Below are 16840 nucleotides of genomic sequence, written 5' to 3'. Positions count from 1 at the left end.
AATGTCCACTAAAGTCTTATTATTCCCCTTACCAGATTCTTATATCACAGATAACACAAACATTCAGCACACAGGTAGTACATGCAGTACAGAATGAAGGAATATTTTAGCGCTGTCTAGGGATGGTTACCCTCAGGCAATGTATCACTGGAAAATCTTGTTGTCTGGCTAGTATTAAAAATTATATCAATAAACATTTTCTCCAGTCCTGTCTGACTATTGTATGCTGATCTCAGAGTTCTGCCTTTAAGGCACATAAGAAAGGTTTGAACTTATACCCTCCAGCATTACTTGAATCTTCTACTACTTGAATCATTGACCTGGTCTGGTCTTGTAGCTTAAAAAGAATCAAACGTTGCATAAGCAGGAACAATTACAGGAGATCTTTGACCAATGCCAAGTTGATTTTAGTAGAGATGGTCAAAAGTATGTAATAAATATGGTTTGTATACCACACAGAGATGTAAAAATAAAGGAGCTGGCCCACATGCAAAGAATTCTGCCTTTGTTTTATTTGTGATTGGGGTTTTGGTTGTGTCTAATGGTTCAGCATTTACCTGTTGGACCAGTCTTCCTCAGGTAAATGAATCAGCAATAAAAGGAAGAAGGTGTTTTGAAGATGTCAAAAAAGCTCCAATTTACCAAAAGTAAGCACTTAGTTATTGACATTACAACATTTAAAAATTCATTTCACTTGGAGTAGATTTCCCACTGGAGGCCTTCAAAAGCATCTAACATTTCTCCTACATCTAGGAAGAGAATTTATTTCTTTATTTATTATTAAAAATATATTTATTTATCTTTTTATTTCTTTATTTGTATATAGAGAGTTACTGGGGGAATCACTAGGCATGCAGGATGAAGATACAAGTGCTGGAGCTATATAAATAGGTCTCCATGCACTATCCTTCCTTTGGGAAAGCAGAATTAGGGAAAGGTTTTTAAGAGGAAACAAAAACAGCAAGCTAGCACCATTGCAGAACAAAATAATTTTCCATTATTCTATTTCTAAGCTTTCTTGTCACTAGAAATATTAGTAGGAAAGCAAAAAACTGAAGGTGAAAAAAATATCTTTCCAATGTTAAAGACTAAAATTGAAATCCTTAATAAAGATTTTACATCTTCTTATTTACACATTCTTTATCTGAGGGCTTGCAAAAGCTCTCATTTCTTCTCTCATCTCCATGTAAGAAACAAAGCACCCTAAATTTTTCCTAATAGTTTCCCAAAGTTTTTTGTTAATGTTTGTGTGGTTTTTGTGTTAATGTTATAGTACAAAAAAGAAAGACAACTATTTTGTCAGGCTAGTGTACATCAGCAAAGGAAGAGCTGACAAAAAACCACTGAGCCTTGAGGCAGTTTCTGTAGTGGAAAATAAATGCTTGGCATGAACAAAACTATAGAGATGTAATGCCAAAAATGAAGTAACTCCTCTCTTTAAAGCCCTGGAGAGTCATTGGAAAGCTTCCCCAAATTTCAGATTACCCTGTAATTTAATTTATTTTTCACTGATTCTGTGGCGGGTAAATCACTGAACTGCCATTGAGGAAATGGAGTTGGTTTCCTGCTCCTGACACAGATTATCTGCAAGACCCTGGATCAGTCACAGCACAGTAACCAAGAGCAGCACTGCCAAGAAGGGCTTGAGTCTGCTGGTGAATGAGAGGCTGGACATGAGCTGGCAATGTGTTCTCACAGTCCAGAAAGCCAACTCTGGCTGCATCAAAGGCAGGCTATCACAACCTGTACAAATCAAAAGCTTTAAGTTCCAAATTCTCAACATATTTTTATTCCAGATTGCTGCATTTCAAAAACAAAGTTAACCAATGCCTGGTTACTAAGAGGGAGCTCAGACCAACTTTTGCTGTAGTTAGGTAGAGAATTTTACAAAACCAGCCAGTCACCAGCACATTTTTTATATTCACAAGGTGAAGTATGGAATGGCTAACTTAAAATACTGTTAGTTTAATATCATCCAGTGTGGTATAGGTTAAATATAGATAAAACATGATAAATACTTATAAAAGGCAGGATGTACAGAGCAATCCCTTAAAATGGAAGCCAGCTCCCATCAGTTTGTGCCATATTGTTGACTAGCTTGTTTATTTTTTTTTTCTGTAGGTTACCTCTGGGCAGGAGCATGTGGGGTAGGGCTGACCCTATGTAGGGCTAACCCAAATTCTCAGCCACTGAGAAACCACCTCAGAGTGTGTCCTCAGCAAAGACTGTGGATACCATATTGTTCCCTATATGCACAAAAGGAACTAACCCACTCCTGTACCAGCTTCCTTCATGCCTTCATCCCTTGCCTCAAGGCAAGGGCCTTGGCCTCACTTTGGTGAACTGAGTTTGGAGAATAGCCCCAACATGGTTTTTAATTAGCACTCTCTTTTAGAAAGCAAAATCACAAAATGGCAACTTCTGAAATCTGAAGAGAAGCGAAGTAGTGGGCCTTTGGGTAGCAGAGAGAAACTCATCTATCTTCAAGCCTTTTTTGGTTTGAGAAGCTGTGCTGCAAAGAGAGAGTTCCCAAAGCACCCAGACCTTGGACTCTGAGAGCACCATGCACCATGTCTCCCTTTAGAAATGGAGGAAGGAGTGGCTGGAGAATAAAAAACCAGCAACTCCAGCTTACATGCCTGGGAAAGCTCTAAAAAAAAAATACATTTCAGGGGTAGTAAGCATTTCTCAAGTGTAAATTGTTTCAAAATTATCTACTTTGCTTTTCTGGAAGAGCAAAGGACCTACTAAGTAGGCAATTTTGCAAGTAACTGGGTATTTTTTGTTAAATAGAGTATCTGCACTCACTTCCTATATTTTTTTTTTTTAATTAAAGGTTAGGACACACGACTTGACTCCAAACACCCTGCCATCACATTCCTCTCCAGATGGGGTAAACAGGAAATCTTGCATAATTCTCCATGTTCCTTATACCAGTTTGGCATTGACATGGTGCCAAAGGGCATTTAGCACCTTTGCTCTTAAGAACCCCCAGCAGTTTAATTACTGTTGGAATTATGACTTAGGAAGAAAAACAACAGCCTATTTGTTGAGCAAACATGACAATAAGCTGAATGTTTTATTTCTCAATCAAGTTGTCTCTGTGCAGCTCCATGGGCTCACCTCCCTTCCAGGGCAAAAGGTAGGAGTGATAGGTCAAGCCCCTTCATCTTGTTATACAAATTATCTGATCCAGTAGCATAGGAGCAAAGTGCTTGCTAATGATGTAAAGTAACTATCTACAGCAAGTGTCCGAAAAACACCTAAAATGGGTTTTAGAGTAGACTTCAGGTAACTGCATTGAAATAATGCACTTTGGAAAATCCTGTTTGTGGCCAAGTATATTCAATAGTACTTAGGGAATAAAGCTCCCTTCCTAGTCCTCTGGATCTCAGATTTCTTTCTGGACTGTGGCCCAGTTCAGCTGAGGGGTCAAATATACCACCTAACCTTCTCCTGTCACCTTTGAAATGGGCAGAACATTTTCCTAGGACATGTGGCTTGACCTACCCCATGACTGATCAGATCTCAGCACTAGATCTCTTTCTTTTCAGCAGGCCAGAAGGCTACCACATAAGAGAGTTGGGCAATATGGGTATTTTTAAAGGGAAAAATCAACCCAGTTTGGTTCTTTCAAAACTGTTGTGAGGGACCCCGGCTAGGAGAGGGGTGCTGGGTTTAGAGAAAACAGCTAATTTTAGAGGCAACCTGCATACAGCCCCATGGAAACTGTGTTTAATATTTCTGCATGGCTAACCACAGTTCCCCTGCTCCTCCATGCATGGGTTATAGGGGGAGATTATCCTCATGAGGCACAGAGAACTTTCTTCCTACTCATACATAGTGTCTGAGGGCTTTGAATAGCAGGGGTGAAAAGGTCAAATACCTCAGAGGAAGACACTGAAACATCTGGTCTGGTAAATGATGCCTATTATTGCCTTCTATGCAACATTACAAAGTGTCAGCATTAAAGATCTGAAAATGTATTATGTGCTGTGTCTCTTTCCAGGCAGCAAAAAGACAGCAAACTCAATGCAAAGGCTAGGTTTCGCTGTGTATCTACAGGTCTCGAGTATTCTGAAATCCTGAAAGGATCACAGTGCTTCAGTGAGTCCAGGGTAGAGCTGGGTCGTTATTTAAACAGCCTCTAAAAATACACCTTGATGTTGTACTTTCTGTAGGAGAAAGGAGGGGAGGATCTAAAGGGAAAAAGGGGGGAAATACTTGAAATGGGAGTGGTTGAGCACCAGAAGAAAGGGGAACAAGACAGTGAGGCTGTGGGTACATTAAGGCTGTAAAGCAAAGGGAAGTTCTTTTGTGTGTGTGTGTGTGAGTGTGTGTGTGTGTGTGTGTGTAAATATCACCCCTGAAAGGACAACTCCACCAAGCATCCCTGTTTGGTATTCCAGGCTGTCCTGGTGGCTCACAGCCTGTGTGTGCACTGACTGTGTGTGGTCAGTCAGTGCTTTCAAGGTAACATCTTGAATGCAGAGAAAAAACATCTGTAAGCATTTCTTTAAATGTAGTTGCATAGTTTATTTTCAGCAGCCTAAGTGGTGTCCTAAAGACAGGACAGCCTGAAAAAGGCTAATGAGGATGTAAAAATGGAATCTGGATACTACAAATAGGTCTGATCATTAAAAAAAAAAAAACAAAAAAAAACAAAAAACAACAAAACCAAACACCAAAAACAACCTCAGAGGAATCCTGCAGCAGAGGAACAGTCCAGTTCAAGACACCACTCTTTAAAATGTTTATTAAAATCTGCCATATCATTGCTGGTGCATCACTGTAACATGAGGAGTCAGATTCTGCTTTGGGATCTGCACAGACTTGAAAATCCAGAGCTGGTCATCAGAAAGTTCAGCAAAACTACGCTTGAGCATTTAAAGGTTTATGGAAAGTCACAAAAGCTATCAAGGTGTAACACAGATTAACTTTACCTCTCTAACCTATTGCATCAAGCCACAGGCCCACAGAGGAAGAAATATCTTCAACTCCAAACAAGCACACTCACAAATGTGGGCTTAGAAATCTTCACACAAATAAATTCTGTAGTTCATTTGACTTCTTCCAGTCAGATTTACTACAAGATGGAAGCATTTCTTCTTTGCTCTTTAGTGTCAAGGTTCAAGCAGCATAGAAATTCTGTGGGATCCCTTTCACACCCAGGCCTGTTATCTGTTTTAAAAAAGTAAAAATTAAAAGATAAAAGAAAGGAAACAGATAAATCTCCAAGTGCGTATAATGAAAGCATTCAAACATTGCTGAACAAATATCATAACAACAGACTACTACGTGAGGGTCCCCTGCTTCAAGAGAAACCCAAAAGGAGTCATTACTTGGAGTTCTTCCAAACTCTTTAAGATCACTAAGATTATCAAGCACTACTCAATAATTTTGCTATTTTAAATGTTATCTGTGGCTCTTGCATGTAGTCCTCATCTTCAAAACAATTCATAGTAATTTTTAACATGCTTTGCCCATGCAAGACAAATGTGAGTTTGGAAAACACCAATTCCCTTGTGGAACTGGAGAACTCGAGAACAAAACCAGAAAAGACACTTATTTAATCCTTCTGTGGGCTTCTAAAATGTGCTGCTTGAATATACCAGTTCTCAGCCATGAGATCTCTGCTCTAAGCACTGCTTTCAACAGGAGTGTCCCAGATCCCAGAATAGATCTGCATCCCTACTGTAACATGTCTTCATCCTGTGGCCAAACTGATAAAAGAGCTTGGTCTGGGTTGATGGCAATTGCTGAGTAAGAACTACATTTTATTCTCCTGATGTGCTTTTTGCTAATGGAGTGAAAAAATGAAGAGAGAAACAAGTTTCAGATTCAAGAGCCCGAGACAAAAATGTTTTTTAAAAAGTAGCAATCCTTTTTAACAGACAAAAAAAATCCTAAAAGTTTTTGGATTGAGATGCAAAATTTTGCCCTGGTAAATTTAAACATTTAATTTTTAAAGGAGAAATATGTTCTGTAAGCATTTAGATTTCCTGGCACAATTAAAACTAAGTAAGAGAATGAAATTTGTAGAAGTGATTAAAGTATAGGAAGAGATAAAAGCAATTCCTTGCAGTGTATTACAGAACACGTTATCCATATGGCAGATCCATACCCACTCACAGCCTTCAGATCCTGACCAGCCAACTTTGGCCAACCCAGCCATCAACATTATAACTTGTAATTTCTCCAAGTCTTCCTTCCAAGTGCATGAGCAGCTCTGCAAAAGCAGCTGGGCCTGGCTGGGGGACAAGCAATGCACCTGGAGCAGCTCATGAGGTGAGTGGGATGAGCAAAGGGGGCCGGGGCCAGAACATGAGGCTTGGCAGATCTGATGTACACAAAGAAATAAAATCTGCTCACCTTGAAAATCTCTCCTGCATGAGGTTCCTTGGCTAAGGTGGCCTCGTCCAGTCCATCGTATGCAGAAGTCACATACATTTCTGAGTAGTCTTTTCCACCAAAGCAGCAAGAGGTGATCCTTGGAGTAGGAAGCCTCACAGTTTGGATTCTTTTGCCTGGGAAAAATGTGCAATTGTTTTCTAATATTCATTTTTTAGGAAGCATGTAATTATGAATGTACTGTCAGTACACATGGCACAGATGTGACATTTACTCAGAAGACACCTCACCTTCAGACAGAGACCACATCCTAAAGGACAGTTTGTGGGGAAATCAAATTATTCCATCTGCCTCATTTCTAACTATTTTTCAGGCTCTCCCCCACATCTGCAAGGCTCCATTTACTTTTCTCAAAACAAAGCAGTACTGTGTGTGAGGTCAGGAAGGGCAGGGACACCTGGCTTTGGATGGATGTTGTTCCTTAAAGCATTTTCCAGTTAAACTTTTCAACACTGAGAAATTTTGTATGCAGTATTTTGTGGGGTTTTTTTTTGTTTTTTGTTTTTTTTTTTTTTTGACAGTGATAATATTAAGAAGAGTGCACAGTTCATCAGCAAACCATGGGAGCAGGAGTATCTGACACTGAAGGCAGCACAGGGAGCTGCATTCTTTACATGATCAGAGCCTGAGTCAGTGATGTTCTTGGCAATCCACAAGGCAGAAATGGGCAATATTTTTCACCTTATCTCCCCTTCAAACCATTCCTCCTGCTGCCATTCCCCTCACATTTATATGCACAAACTGGTGGAGGCCTTACCTGTCTCTGGGTCGATGCGAATGACTCTGCCGCCATCAATACAGGCCACCCAGAGCTTCCCTTCTACATCTATGCACATCCCGTCAGGCATTTGCTCCTCCTTTTCCAGATGGTACAAAAGCTTGGGGCAGGCTGCAGGAAGAGTTACAAAGCTGATGTTATGTGGGCTGCTACCCATTCTGTATCAGATCCCTGTCTAACCCCTTCCATGCTGTTGCAAACAGCTACGTTCATTTTCTGTGAGAAAGGCATGACGTACATCACACCCGCGTTCTGCAGATGTGTTAAAAGCCTAATTCAGCCTGGCAGAAACAAGTCCCCAGCACAGTCATTTCAGTCTGGCATTGTACCAAATTAGTGTTCCTGTTATTTTACCAAGAGAAGAGAACAAAATGCCCCCATTTCTCTTGTTAACCCACCTGTTGCCTGCCACAACACAACTGCTGCAAGTGCAATAACTTTTCCTGGATTTTATTGGTCATGGCAGCCTGGATATGTCACATAAATAATTACCTGGGTTTAAACATTGGTGATAAGCAATCTCTCTTAGCTAAAGATCAAAAACTTTACTTTTTAATGTCCAACCAAGCAACCAGTTTTGATTAAACCTGGATACCAACTCATGGTCAGGGATGCAGTGCAGATATGTTGGTGAGCACTCAGGTCCATGGAGCAGGGCCCATGGGTCAGGGATCACCTGCTCTGACCCACCCAGCACCTTCTGGTCATTATGCTACCCAAGAATAGACAGCTGTGAACATAAAGCCAAGACTACGAATCTCAATCATGTTGCTTTTTTATATTTGCAGGGGGAAATGTTGCATTATATCCTCTTTTGAAATCTTATATCCTAAAATCTGTAGAAAAAGATATTCTCAACAAAATGAAATCTGAGTGAATGCAATTACTTTGTGTGATTTTCATCTGTGATTACCCAAAGTCTTCACTCTTTAAAGTACAAAGGCAGTTCAGCCATTTAAATTCCTGTGGAGTATATCAGGCTGATACAGCATGAAAATATTTCAAAGAGTCTTGAAATTAGGTTAGATTCATTTTGCTTACACTTAAATTTACTTCCTTGCAGATGCAATAAAAAATGTTTATCCATAAAATGAATTTAAGTTAAATTTGAAAACATCTTAATTTCAGAAATTTTGTTGGGAAAACTCTGTCACAATGACAGCTTAATCCTCTGAATACCTTACTGTAAAATACATACATGCACGTTCTCCACTTGTATTTATGGAGCTAGTACAATCAAAGGAATTCCAGTAGATGGCACTCAAGAATAAATACCATCCTAAAAGCTGTTTCTCATTCTGCAGTGTAAATGGCTTCTTCCCTGCAACTCCTTGAACAGGAGCCATCTCTCCAGATGAAAGAACGCTGAAAGACTGTCAAAAGTTTGTTCACCAAATACACCTTGTGAGTAACCAAATTTGAGGAACACCAAATGTTCCAGCCAGCTAACAAGCTGTAACCAGCAGATATGAGATCTGTCAAATAAATCCCTGGATCTCACAGGCTCGGGTCTTGCTGCAGACAGAGCAGTGGCACTACTTATCAGCAAATTTAAAAGCACGTGTACCAATCTTTCCAGTGTGCACATCATAGCTGAAGGCATGGACAGCGTATGACAGGCTGTCAATGTGGAAGAAGGTCCTGTGGTCCAGGGACCAATCCAGACCATTGGAGATGTCCAACTGGTCTAGCTGTTTTATTACTGAATGGTCAGGGAAGAGGGTGTAGAGAGCTCCTTGCCGCCTCGCTCGGACCCCTGGTGCTGTCTCTTCAGCCATCGTACCTGAAATGGAAGTGGGAGCACTGGTTAGAAAGTAGAAGCTTGCTCCTCGTGTTTGATCAAAAACCTTCTCTAATGTTACCAAGAGGTCCTAGGGAGAACCACAGGATTGTGATTTTTTTTTTCCTTTTCTTCCTAAAAAGAAAATATTTTTAGGAAGAAATTCTTTGCTGTGAGGGTGGTGAGGCACTGGTTGCAAAGAGAAGTTGTGGATGCCCCATGCTTGGAAGTGTTCAAGGCTAGGCTGGATGGAGCTTTGAGTGATCTGGTCTCCCTGCCCACAGCAGAGAAGTTGGAACTAGATGGTCTTAAGGGTCCCTTCCAACCCAAACCATTCTATGATTCTACAATTCTGCAATCCTTTAGTGAAAGGGACTAATAGGTCCTGTCAGATTGATGAGAAAGAGCAAAAGGAGCAGATCAGGGGCAGCTGCCTCCCACAGAGCAGATCCTGGCTGTTTCTGCATTGCCATGAGGTTTAAGTCAAAGACATCAAAGACCCAAAGGGCCACCAGGACACGCCAGGGGGTGGAGTTTTTGCTCACAGCAAAAGTCAAGATGCAGGCAGGCATCAATCATATGCTGTTTCTGTTGTTGCTCTTTGTAGGCTACTTTCATAATTTAAATGGGCTGTGACCATTAAAATACAGGTGCACACCATGTGCCTGAGAGCATTGTTCAAACAGTTCTTGAACTCTGTCGGGCTTCGTGCCATGACTGCTTCCCTGGGGAGCTTGTTCCAGTGCCTGACCACCCTGTGGGTGAAGACCTTTTACACAACCTAAACTTCCTTCTTGCCTTCAGGAGGCTGAGGATCTCCCCCCACATCCTTGTTTTTCACAGGCTAACCAAGAGAGGCTGCACATAATGGGTGCAAACTGCAGCTCATGTTCTGCTCTAGAATGTGCATCCTTCTCTACATCTCTAGAAAAAATTCCCCCTCCATGAGCCCTTCACTGGCTTTTCCATGAAGGCAGTTGTTTGAAAAACACCATCCACCAAGTATGAGAACCTTCCTGTCAGATGGCCTTGCCAACAGCATCTGTCCTTATCTAGGTCAGAAGATGTAGAGTCCCCTGTCCTCCTCCACTGGGCAGTAACCAAGCAGAGCATTTACAAGACAGGGAATAAATAAAAATGCCTTATATAAAATACACTACAATTAGTTTCCCTTTGGTCCAGGGGAAATTTCTGCCAGGAACTTACCAGCAAAAAACCTCCCCTTTGGATCCACTTTCCCATCATTGAACCTGTTGTTGGGTTTATCCTGCTCGAGCTCAAGGATGGTGGTGAGTGCCTGGGTGTCCCAGTCCAGGAAGGCAAACCTGGTCCCCAGGGCGATGACATAGCCCCCACACTGCCGTAGAGCCACCGAGCCGACACGGGCATCTGTGGGTGAGAGAGAGCAGAAGATGGAGGGTAGCTCTGAGGCCATCACTCAGCCCTCACCGAGGGCATCTCGGCTTTACTGGGACATCCCTGGCCAAGAAAGGCTGAGCTGATGCTAAGGTCTTTCTGCCCTGGTATTGTTAGCACATCTCACTGGCTCTATGTTCCATGGATTTTTCCACCTTCCAGGATGGCATAGCCATTAGGACTGTACCTTTTCCTCTGCAGGTCCCAAATGAAACATGCATTCCCATTTAGGCTTATCAGGGGCAACATGTGCACTCTGCTCGGCTGGCCTAGGCCACACTGTGCTCAGCAACACATTGTGGGAAGACAGGGAGTGTGGTCCCATGGAAAGTAAGACAGACCACCGACCTGCAGGACCCCTAGAAGGAGGAGTGGACGGGACAGACAGATGTCAGGATGAAGCAGTGAGTACGGACTCTTACCCACAGACACGCTCTGCACCTCATTGGTGACTGGGCTCCAGCGGCAAACTTTCTGTGAGTTGATGTCTACGTAGACAAGTGCATTCTCCCTTTCTTCCCAGACTGGGCACTCTCCCATCCGGTTCTTCTCCTTCACAACAGACTCAATTTTGATGGAGGAAGACATGGTCTGAGGGGAAGTTAATAATGGATGTAATTAAAAGCTCTCATGTGAATTTTTTCATCCCTACAATATTGAAAAGCAGAGATTGTAAATAGCAAAGCACTCCAAATCCCACATGACAAAGTAATTTAGGAGGTTCTTATGACATTTCCATAGCCTCATGGCTGGAACTGAGCTTGAGGTGCCAAAGCTTCTCCTTACCAAAATTTCCTAAACCACAGCTGCTGATGAGGCACCTGTCTCCAGGCACAGGAGTGCTGGGGCTATAGCCCTAAGCTGGAACCAAGCTGCTGTCTGGGGATCCATGATCCTAAGGGTCCCCCTGACCACAGGGAGGGATCAGAAGGCAGCAGCACCAATGAGTGGTGGATCAATATTTTTGTGGAAAATCAAGGCTCTGCCCTATTAACACAAGTGAATTGATTTCCTCCACAGGAAGACATTTACACACCCACAGCACCGACTCCACTTCGCCACAGAGGCCACTGCACAACAAATGCCTGTTCCCACACCAAGTAAGTGAGAATATGCAAATACTGAGGAAGGCTCCTGCCTTTGAAATTCTACTGCTTTGTTTTCCCTCTAAGATTTCCCCTTCATCATCCCCCTCAGCGCTCCAACTTCATCTCCAACCCCTGCTGCACACTCAGAATTTTGCCCAGTGCCAGGCTGTGGGGTGCAATTACCCCAGCTGCTGCTTGAGGGGGCCAAAGCCACCAGTGAAGCTCCCATTTCATATGCCTGCTTCTGCCAGAAGTTCATGCTCTGTCTACCCTGTCCCCATTGCAGCAGGGTGCTTGCAGGGACATCAGTCAATCAGCCACAGCTGGTTGACACCCACACATGGTGCACAACCTACCAGTTTTGTGTCCAGTACCCACTGATGTGCTCCAAAACACGGATCCTGTGCCTGCCCTGACCTTGATGTGGGGTGGGAAATGAGCAACAACCTCCACCATTCAGGTCTTACAAAAGAAAGGGGCCCACTCACTGCCTCAGTCACCCCTGATGGAACTGCCTCCACTGCTGCACCCACTGGCCTCAGCACATTTTTTCCACAGATTGGAAGATAATTCTTGGGAGGCAGCCAACCCCTGACATAACATCAGTCCTAGGGATTACTGTCTTCAAGTGGGTATTGTTTCCTAGTAGGTGAGCTGGCGATAAGGTGTACAAATAATTAATTAGCATTAATGCACTTCAAAATACGTGGGAAGAGCCAGTCAATCACTGTGAGTGGAAATGCCAGGTCTGAGGGACATGGGGCCTTTCCTGCAATGAGTCACACCACCAAGGTAAGGTTCAAACAACCCATCTATCAAATATATCCTTCTCCCTTCCAAAATACACTGGCCACAAGAGGCTGGGCAGCAAGATGTTCCACACAGGAAAATAGCATCTAAAGCATTAATGAAGATACACAGCAAGATGCCAAGTTTTAACCTCCAGAAACCTGTTAAACAGTGCTTGAGCTGGAGGAGTGAGTTTCTTGTGGGTTGAAGCTTTGTGTCATGTGGCTGCCATATGTGGCACCCGAGGCTTGGAGACACAATGCTGACTTTATTGTATCATGGTCTGGGAAGCACAGAGCTGTTCTCACCCCTGTGGTAAAACAAGAGTTTGGCTGCAGCCCGGCAGCAGTGTGGTTCCTGCAGAGGCAGAAAGCCTCCAGATCTGCAGCAGCCAGTGTGTATTTGTCTTGTCAGCTGTTTCATTGACCCAACAGAGCCTTATTAAACCTTTCTTTTCCCACCAGCTTCTGTTTCATTTACATCCCCCTTGTCGAACTTCTGCAACACCAGAACAGGGGCCTGGCAGATAAGCCGTGGTGAAATACTGATTCACAGACCCATCCCACACGTCACATGAGGAGTACACAATCACACCACTGCCAGCTGTGTCACAAGGCATAGGCAGGGGAGAAACCATCCTGCCTGCACCAGCTGGCTGCTTCCCCCTCCCCTGCTCCCCCAGCGATGCTGCAGAGACCTGCCCTGTCCCATGGGCCTTCCCTGACTGCACATTCAGCCACAGCATCCTTCCCCTCTGCCAAAGAAATAACTCCCGTGTGTCACTCCAGCTGTGGAGGTTTCCATACTGGTGAATATTGTGGCTCAAATCATCCTCACCCCTCCCTGTTTCTAAGAAGAGAGCAATTAGAAGGGAAAGTCTGTGTTTTGCTAGCTGAGGTTTCACTAATTTTTACAAGAAGCTGAAAATGGAGGCTTTTAACAGGAAGGACCATCCAACCCATCTTTTGCCCTCCAAAATAGTCCCCACAAGCTGGGAGGGATTCAGCTCTGGTGCTATCCAGACCATGTCCCTCTTCTGCTCAGTGCTCTGCTCATTTCCTGCCATGCCCTCCCTGCTGATACCCCACGGAACTATGCAGCAGTAACATTTCACCAAATACAGCACCTCAGAGGGAAAAATGAGGGAATGACCCCCAAAAACCTGGCTCAAAATATCCCAGGATAATCACTCCCCAGGCATCCTCCCACCTGGGCACCTTTATCTGTGGCACCTTGCATCCTGCTAGGTACAGCACTGACCCATCAGAGATAAGCATGCAAGGAAAGAGGAGAAATTCCACACAAAAAATCACCAAATACTTCTGTATTCTCCCAAAGCAAAATCCTCGCAGAAAAAACCATCACATTCACCCTGCCTATACCCTCTTTCCAACATTTTGTTGGCTTTGCAGCCTCCTGGATTCATGCACAAGGGTTGGACAGGTGCCACTGAAACATTTTCCAGGTTAAATTGTTACACTGTTTAACTGGTAAAATTTACCAGAATTTTGAGACTATAAGAAAATTTTCCTGTTAGGAATAAAAAATTAATGTAAAAACATTCTGTCTTTCTAGACTTCTGTCCACATTCCTTTTCAAATCATCTGTACAGAAGTTGGTTATTTCAGTACCCCTAAAAAGATACAAGTAAAATACAAATTAATGACTGGCCTTAAAAGTTTTTTATGCTGTTTCCCTCCCTCTCTCCCTCCCATGCAAACACATCTAATTCCATTTTTAACATCAAACTGAACCTTCAAATAAGCAGGCAGACAGCCAAAACTTTTAATATACAGTCAAGCAACCATCTGCATAAATCAGAGGATTTTAAGAATCCTTTTCCCCTCAGTCAAACAGCTGAATATCTTTACCAAGCTGGAGGACACTGCCAAACTCTGCAGTTCATCACACCAACGCACCTGCTGAGGAAAATAGTGCAAGACCTGGCTTGGTGACTCTTTTCCAGCACTGGTCCAATGAAACTGGCTGCTGTTTTCAGCACGGTTAAAAATGTGCACCAGTTGATGTTATCTGCATGGAGCAGGTAACCCTTTACATTTTGTATTCAGTCAGCAGTCACATGAATGATGAGGCAGGGACCAAAGCCTTTCTGAATGGTCTGGTTTGCAGTGCCAGCAGCAGGACATGTGATAGAGAAAAATCCTTGCTCAGTATTTTTCTCATGTCGGGAGACTGCGAGAGGGAAACTGAGGCATTGCACCATTCAGTTGCCCAAGGGCTAACCCAGTCTTCCAAAATTTAGGGTGCTGAAAAGGGAAGGTTAATGAAAGATGCGAGGGAGGGTTTTGTAGTACTCCGATAAGCCAAACAATATTGTTGTGATTAAGGCTTATTATTGTCTTTAAGACTTGGCTCCTACTCCCAGCTGTGCCACAACCTTCTTGTGTGTGAAGTCACAGGGCTCCTCACCTGGAGCATGCAAAGCCTGATCCCACTTTAGCAAAAAGCTCCAAGCTGCTGCCTGTAGCACACAAAGGGAAGGACTTTTACCAGGCAGTTTCAGCAATTACCACGGATGCTGCAGGATGGGGATGTCTTGCCTGGCTTTTATTTTCTTCCTTCTTGGGCGTTTGCCTTCTTTTTTTGTCTGTGGGAGGCAAAGGTGGAAGATGCCAGGTGCCTTCTCCCACCCAGCCCTGCTCAGCAGAGGAAGGTGATGGCAGGGCCAGCAAGGTGGGGACAAGGCAGGCTTGCCATGGGGACAGAGACCAAGCTGGGCAGAGACCAGAGTGGCCACCAGAGTTCTGGTGACAGGGTCACACTCAGCAAGGGCAGAAGCCACTTGGGAGAAATTGGCCCCAATCCAGCATAGAGGAACAATGTATTTCTTTATTCATGAAAGACTTGAATGAACTTTGTAATTTGATGTTCAAATGATTCACAGGATGAACACGCTTCCCTGATAAACAAGTAGACAAGATAGATGTATTATCCTACCATAGTCACCATCAATCCACACTCAGAGATTAAAAAATGGCAGCCCTAAGATATAGACAAATTCAAACATTACTAGGGAAAAAGCCAGATATATTTCCAAGTCAAACTCCTTCCAAAATCACTGTATTACAGACAACATGATTCTGGGTGCCTTGAGGACCCTTCTGAGATTTCCTTGGCCTCCAATGGCTCCATCTTATCTTGGCACAAACCCTCAGTCTCTGCTTGCTCTCAGAAAAATATTATGTTACTCTCTGCTTTCTTTTTCATAACCTAGATGATAACTTTGAAGGGAGGTTCAAGTAGAACAATATGCATGTTTTTCACAGCATTTTCAGCTGGAAGATGTATTCAAAAGGAAAATTCTGGCTTATGATAATTTTCACTGAAAATTAATTTTCATCTGGAAAAAAAAAAAAGCCTGAGAAATATAAGTTATCTTGTTTTCTGCAAAATATTTCCCAAAGTATTTTCTCTAAATGGATTTTGGAAGAGAAAACCACATTTTCCACACAGCTTTTCACTTCTGGTGACGTAAGTTCCCCATCACAGGCTACAGCAACATAAAACCAAGTGAGGCAGAGGGACAAAGAATTCACCTTGCTGCAAATGAAAACACCAAATGTGCAGCATGCTGGGTGAGCAGCTTGGATGCTGGATCAGCGGTGGCACAGGAAGTACAGCAGCTGAGAAAATTATGCCAGAACACGTCTCTCTAATTTATTTACGTGGCTGCAAATGCTCTGGGGATGCCCCTGCCACATTTTGCAGCATTTCTTATTCCTACCCTGACCACTTCTAGGCTACCAACACAATTACCACATCTCCCACTCTGCCATTTCAACATCCCACATCTGCCTTTCCAGAAGTCGGTCACTTTAGGAAGAGACACCTCTCAAAGGTTTTGTGGTGTTGTTGATGAGTGGTGCAGCTCTGCAGTAGCAGGTGTGTGTATTTGCTAGCCAGCCAGCTTTTCTATTAATTGTTTCCACAACATAAAGAGCCTGGCCCTGCCATGCACTTTGTTTCCAGTGTTGCTGGGTTGCAAAGCAGAAGTTTCTAGTGAAGCTGGCCAAAGGCAGCCACGCGCCCCTGTACCCCTGGCTGACACCCAGCCACTCGTCTCCTTCTGGTGTGGTTTCCTCTCTCCTTTCCCACTGCTTTGCTGTCCTCTGGTGCAACTCTCACCCACTGCTTTTTGTAGTCCCTACTTTTTATCAACTTAGAGTAGTCAGGAGAATATCAAGGCATTATCGCACCACATAATGTGGTATTTAAATAATTGTAATTGTCTTCTGTTCCCCACAGGCATGTGCTCAGACAATAGCTCAGAATTTGTTCTTGTGGCTTTGCAAACATTTAGTAAATCCATCACTTCCCTTTTTTTCCCCATAACTCTCCAAAATATACTTGTGTTACTTATTCCCCTTGAGGGTCCATCCCATCATTCATCGCTCTAGAAACTCAGCTTTGCTTGTTATTTGGTTGTCCTGATCTCTTAAAAGTTTTTATGCACCTTTGCAGCTCTCGGAGGGAGAACTCTCCCTCTAACAGGCAGAGTTAACAAAGACACTCGCATTAAAAACCCCGAGCAGGTACAGGTATAGCTACTCACCCCAG

At 43.3% G+C, this 16840-nt stretch overlaps 1 protein-coding gene across 1 annotated transcript; it reads right to left on the bottom strand.

Moving 5' to 3' along the window:
* Positions 1-5130: 5130 nt before the first annotated feature.
* Positions 5131-10973, bottom strand: LOC121354100 (regucalcin-like). The gene is made up of 6 exons (XM_041468475.1): positions 10808-10973; positions 10176-10358; positions 8757-8972; positions 7169-7300; positions 6373-6527; positions 5131-5181 (listed from the first exon to the last, which is right to left on the bottom strand). Exons 1-6 carry the CDS (start codon positions 10971-10973, stop codon positions 5131-5133), a joined length of 903 nt encoding a protein of 300 aa, XP_041324409.1.
* Between the last annotated feature and the right edge of the window lie 5867 nt (positions 10974-16840).

Source organism: Pyrgilauda ruficollis, unplaced genomic scaffold (assembly GCF_017590135.1).
Source record: "Pyrgilauda ruficollis isolate IOZ18807 unplaced genomic scaffold, ASM1759013v1 scaffold22, whole genome shotgun sequence".
In the NCBI taxonomy this organism is placed as follows: domain Eukaryota; kingdom Metazoa; phylum Chordata; class Aves; order Passeriformes; family Passeridae; genus Pyrgilauda; species Pyrgilauda ruficollis.
The sequence above is the reverse complement of the archived record's forward strand: the minus strand, read 5'-3'. Positions and strand labels throughout refer to the sequence as shown.

Coding starts and splice junctions, on each gene's coding strand:
- LOC121354100 (XM_041468475.1), bottom strand. CDS start 10,973: ATGTCTTCCTCCATCAAAATTGAGTCTGTTGTGAAGGAGAAGAACCGG. Junction 6,528..7,168: donor TCGCATCGACCCAGAGACAG/GTAAGGCCTCCA, acceptor CATTTTTCCCAG/GCAAAAGAATCCAAACTGTG. Junction 5,182..6,372: donor ATGCAGGAGAGATTTTCAAG/GTGAGCAGATTT, acceptor TTTTTAAAACAG/ATAACAGGCCTGGGTGTGAA.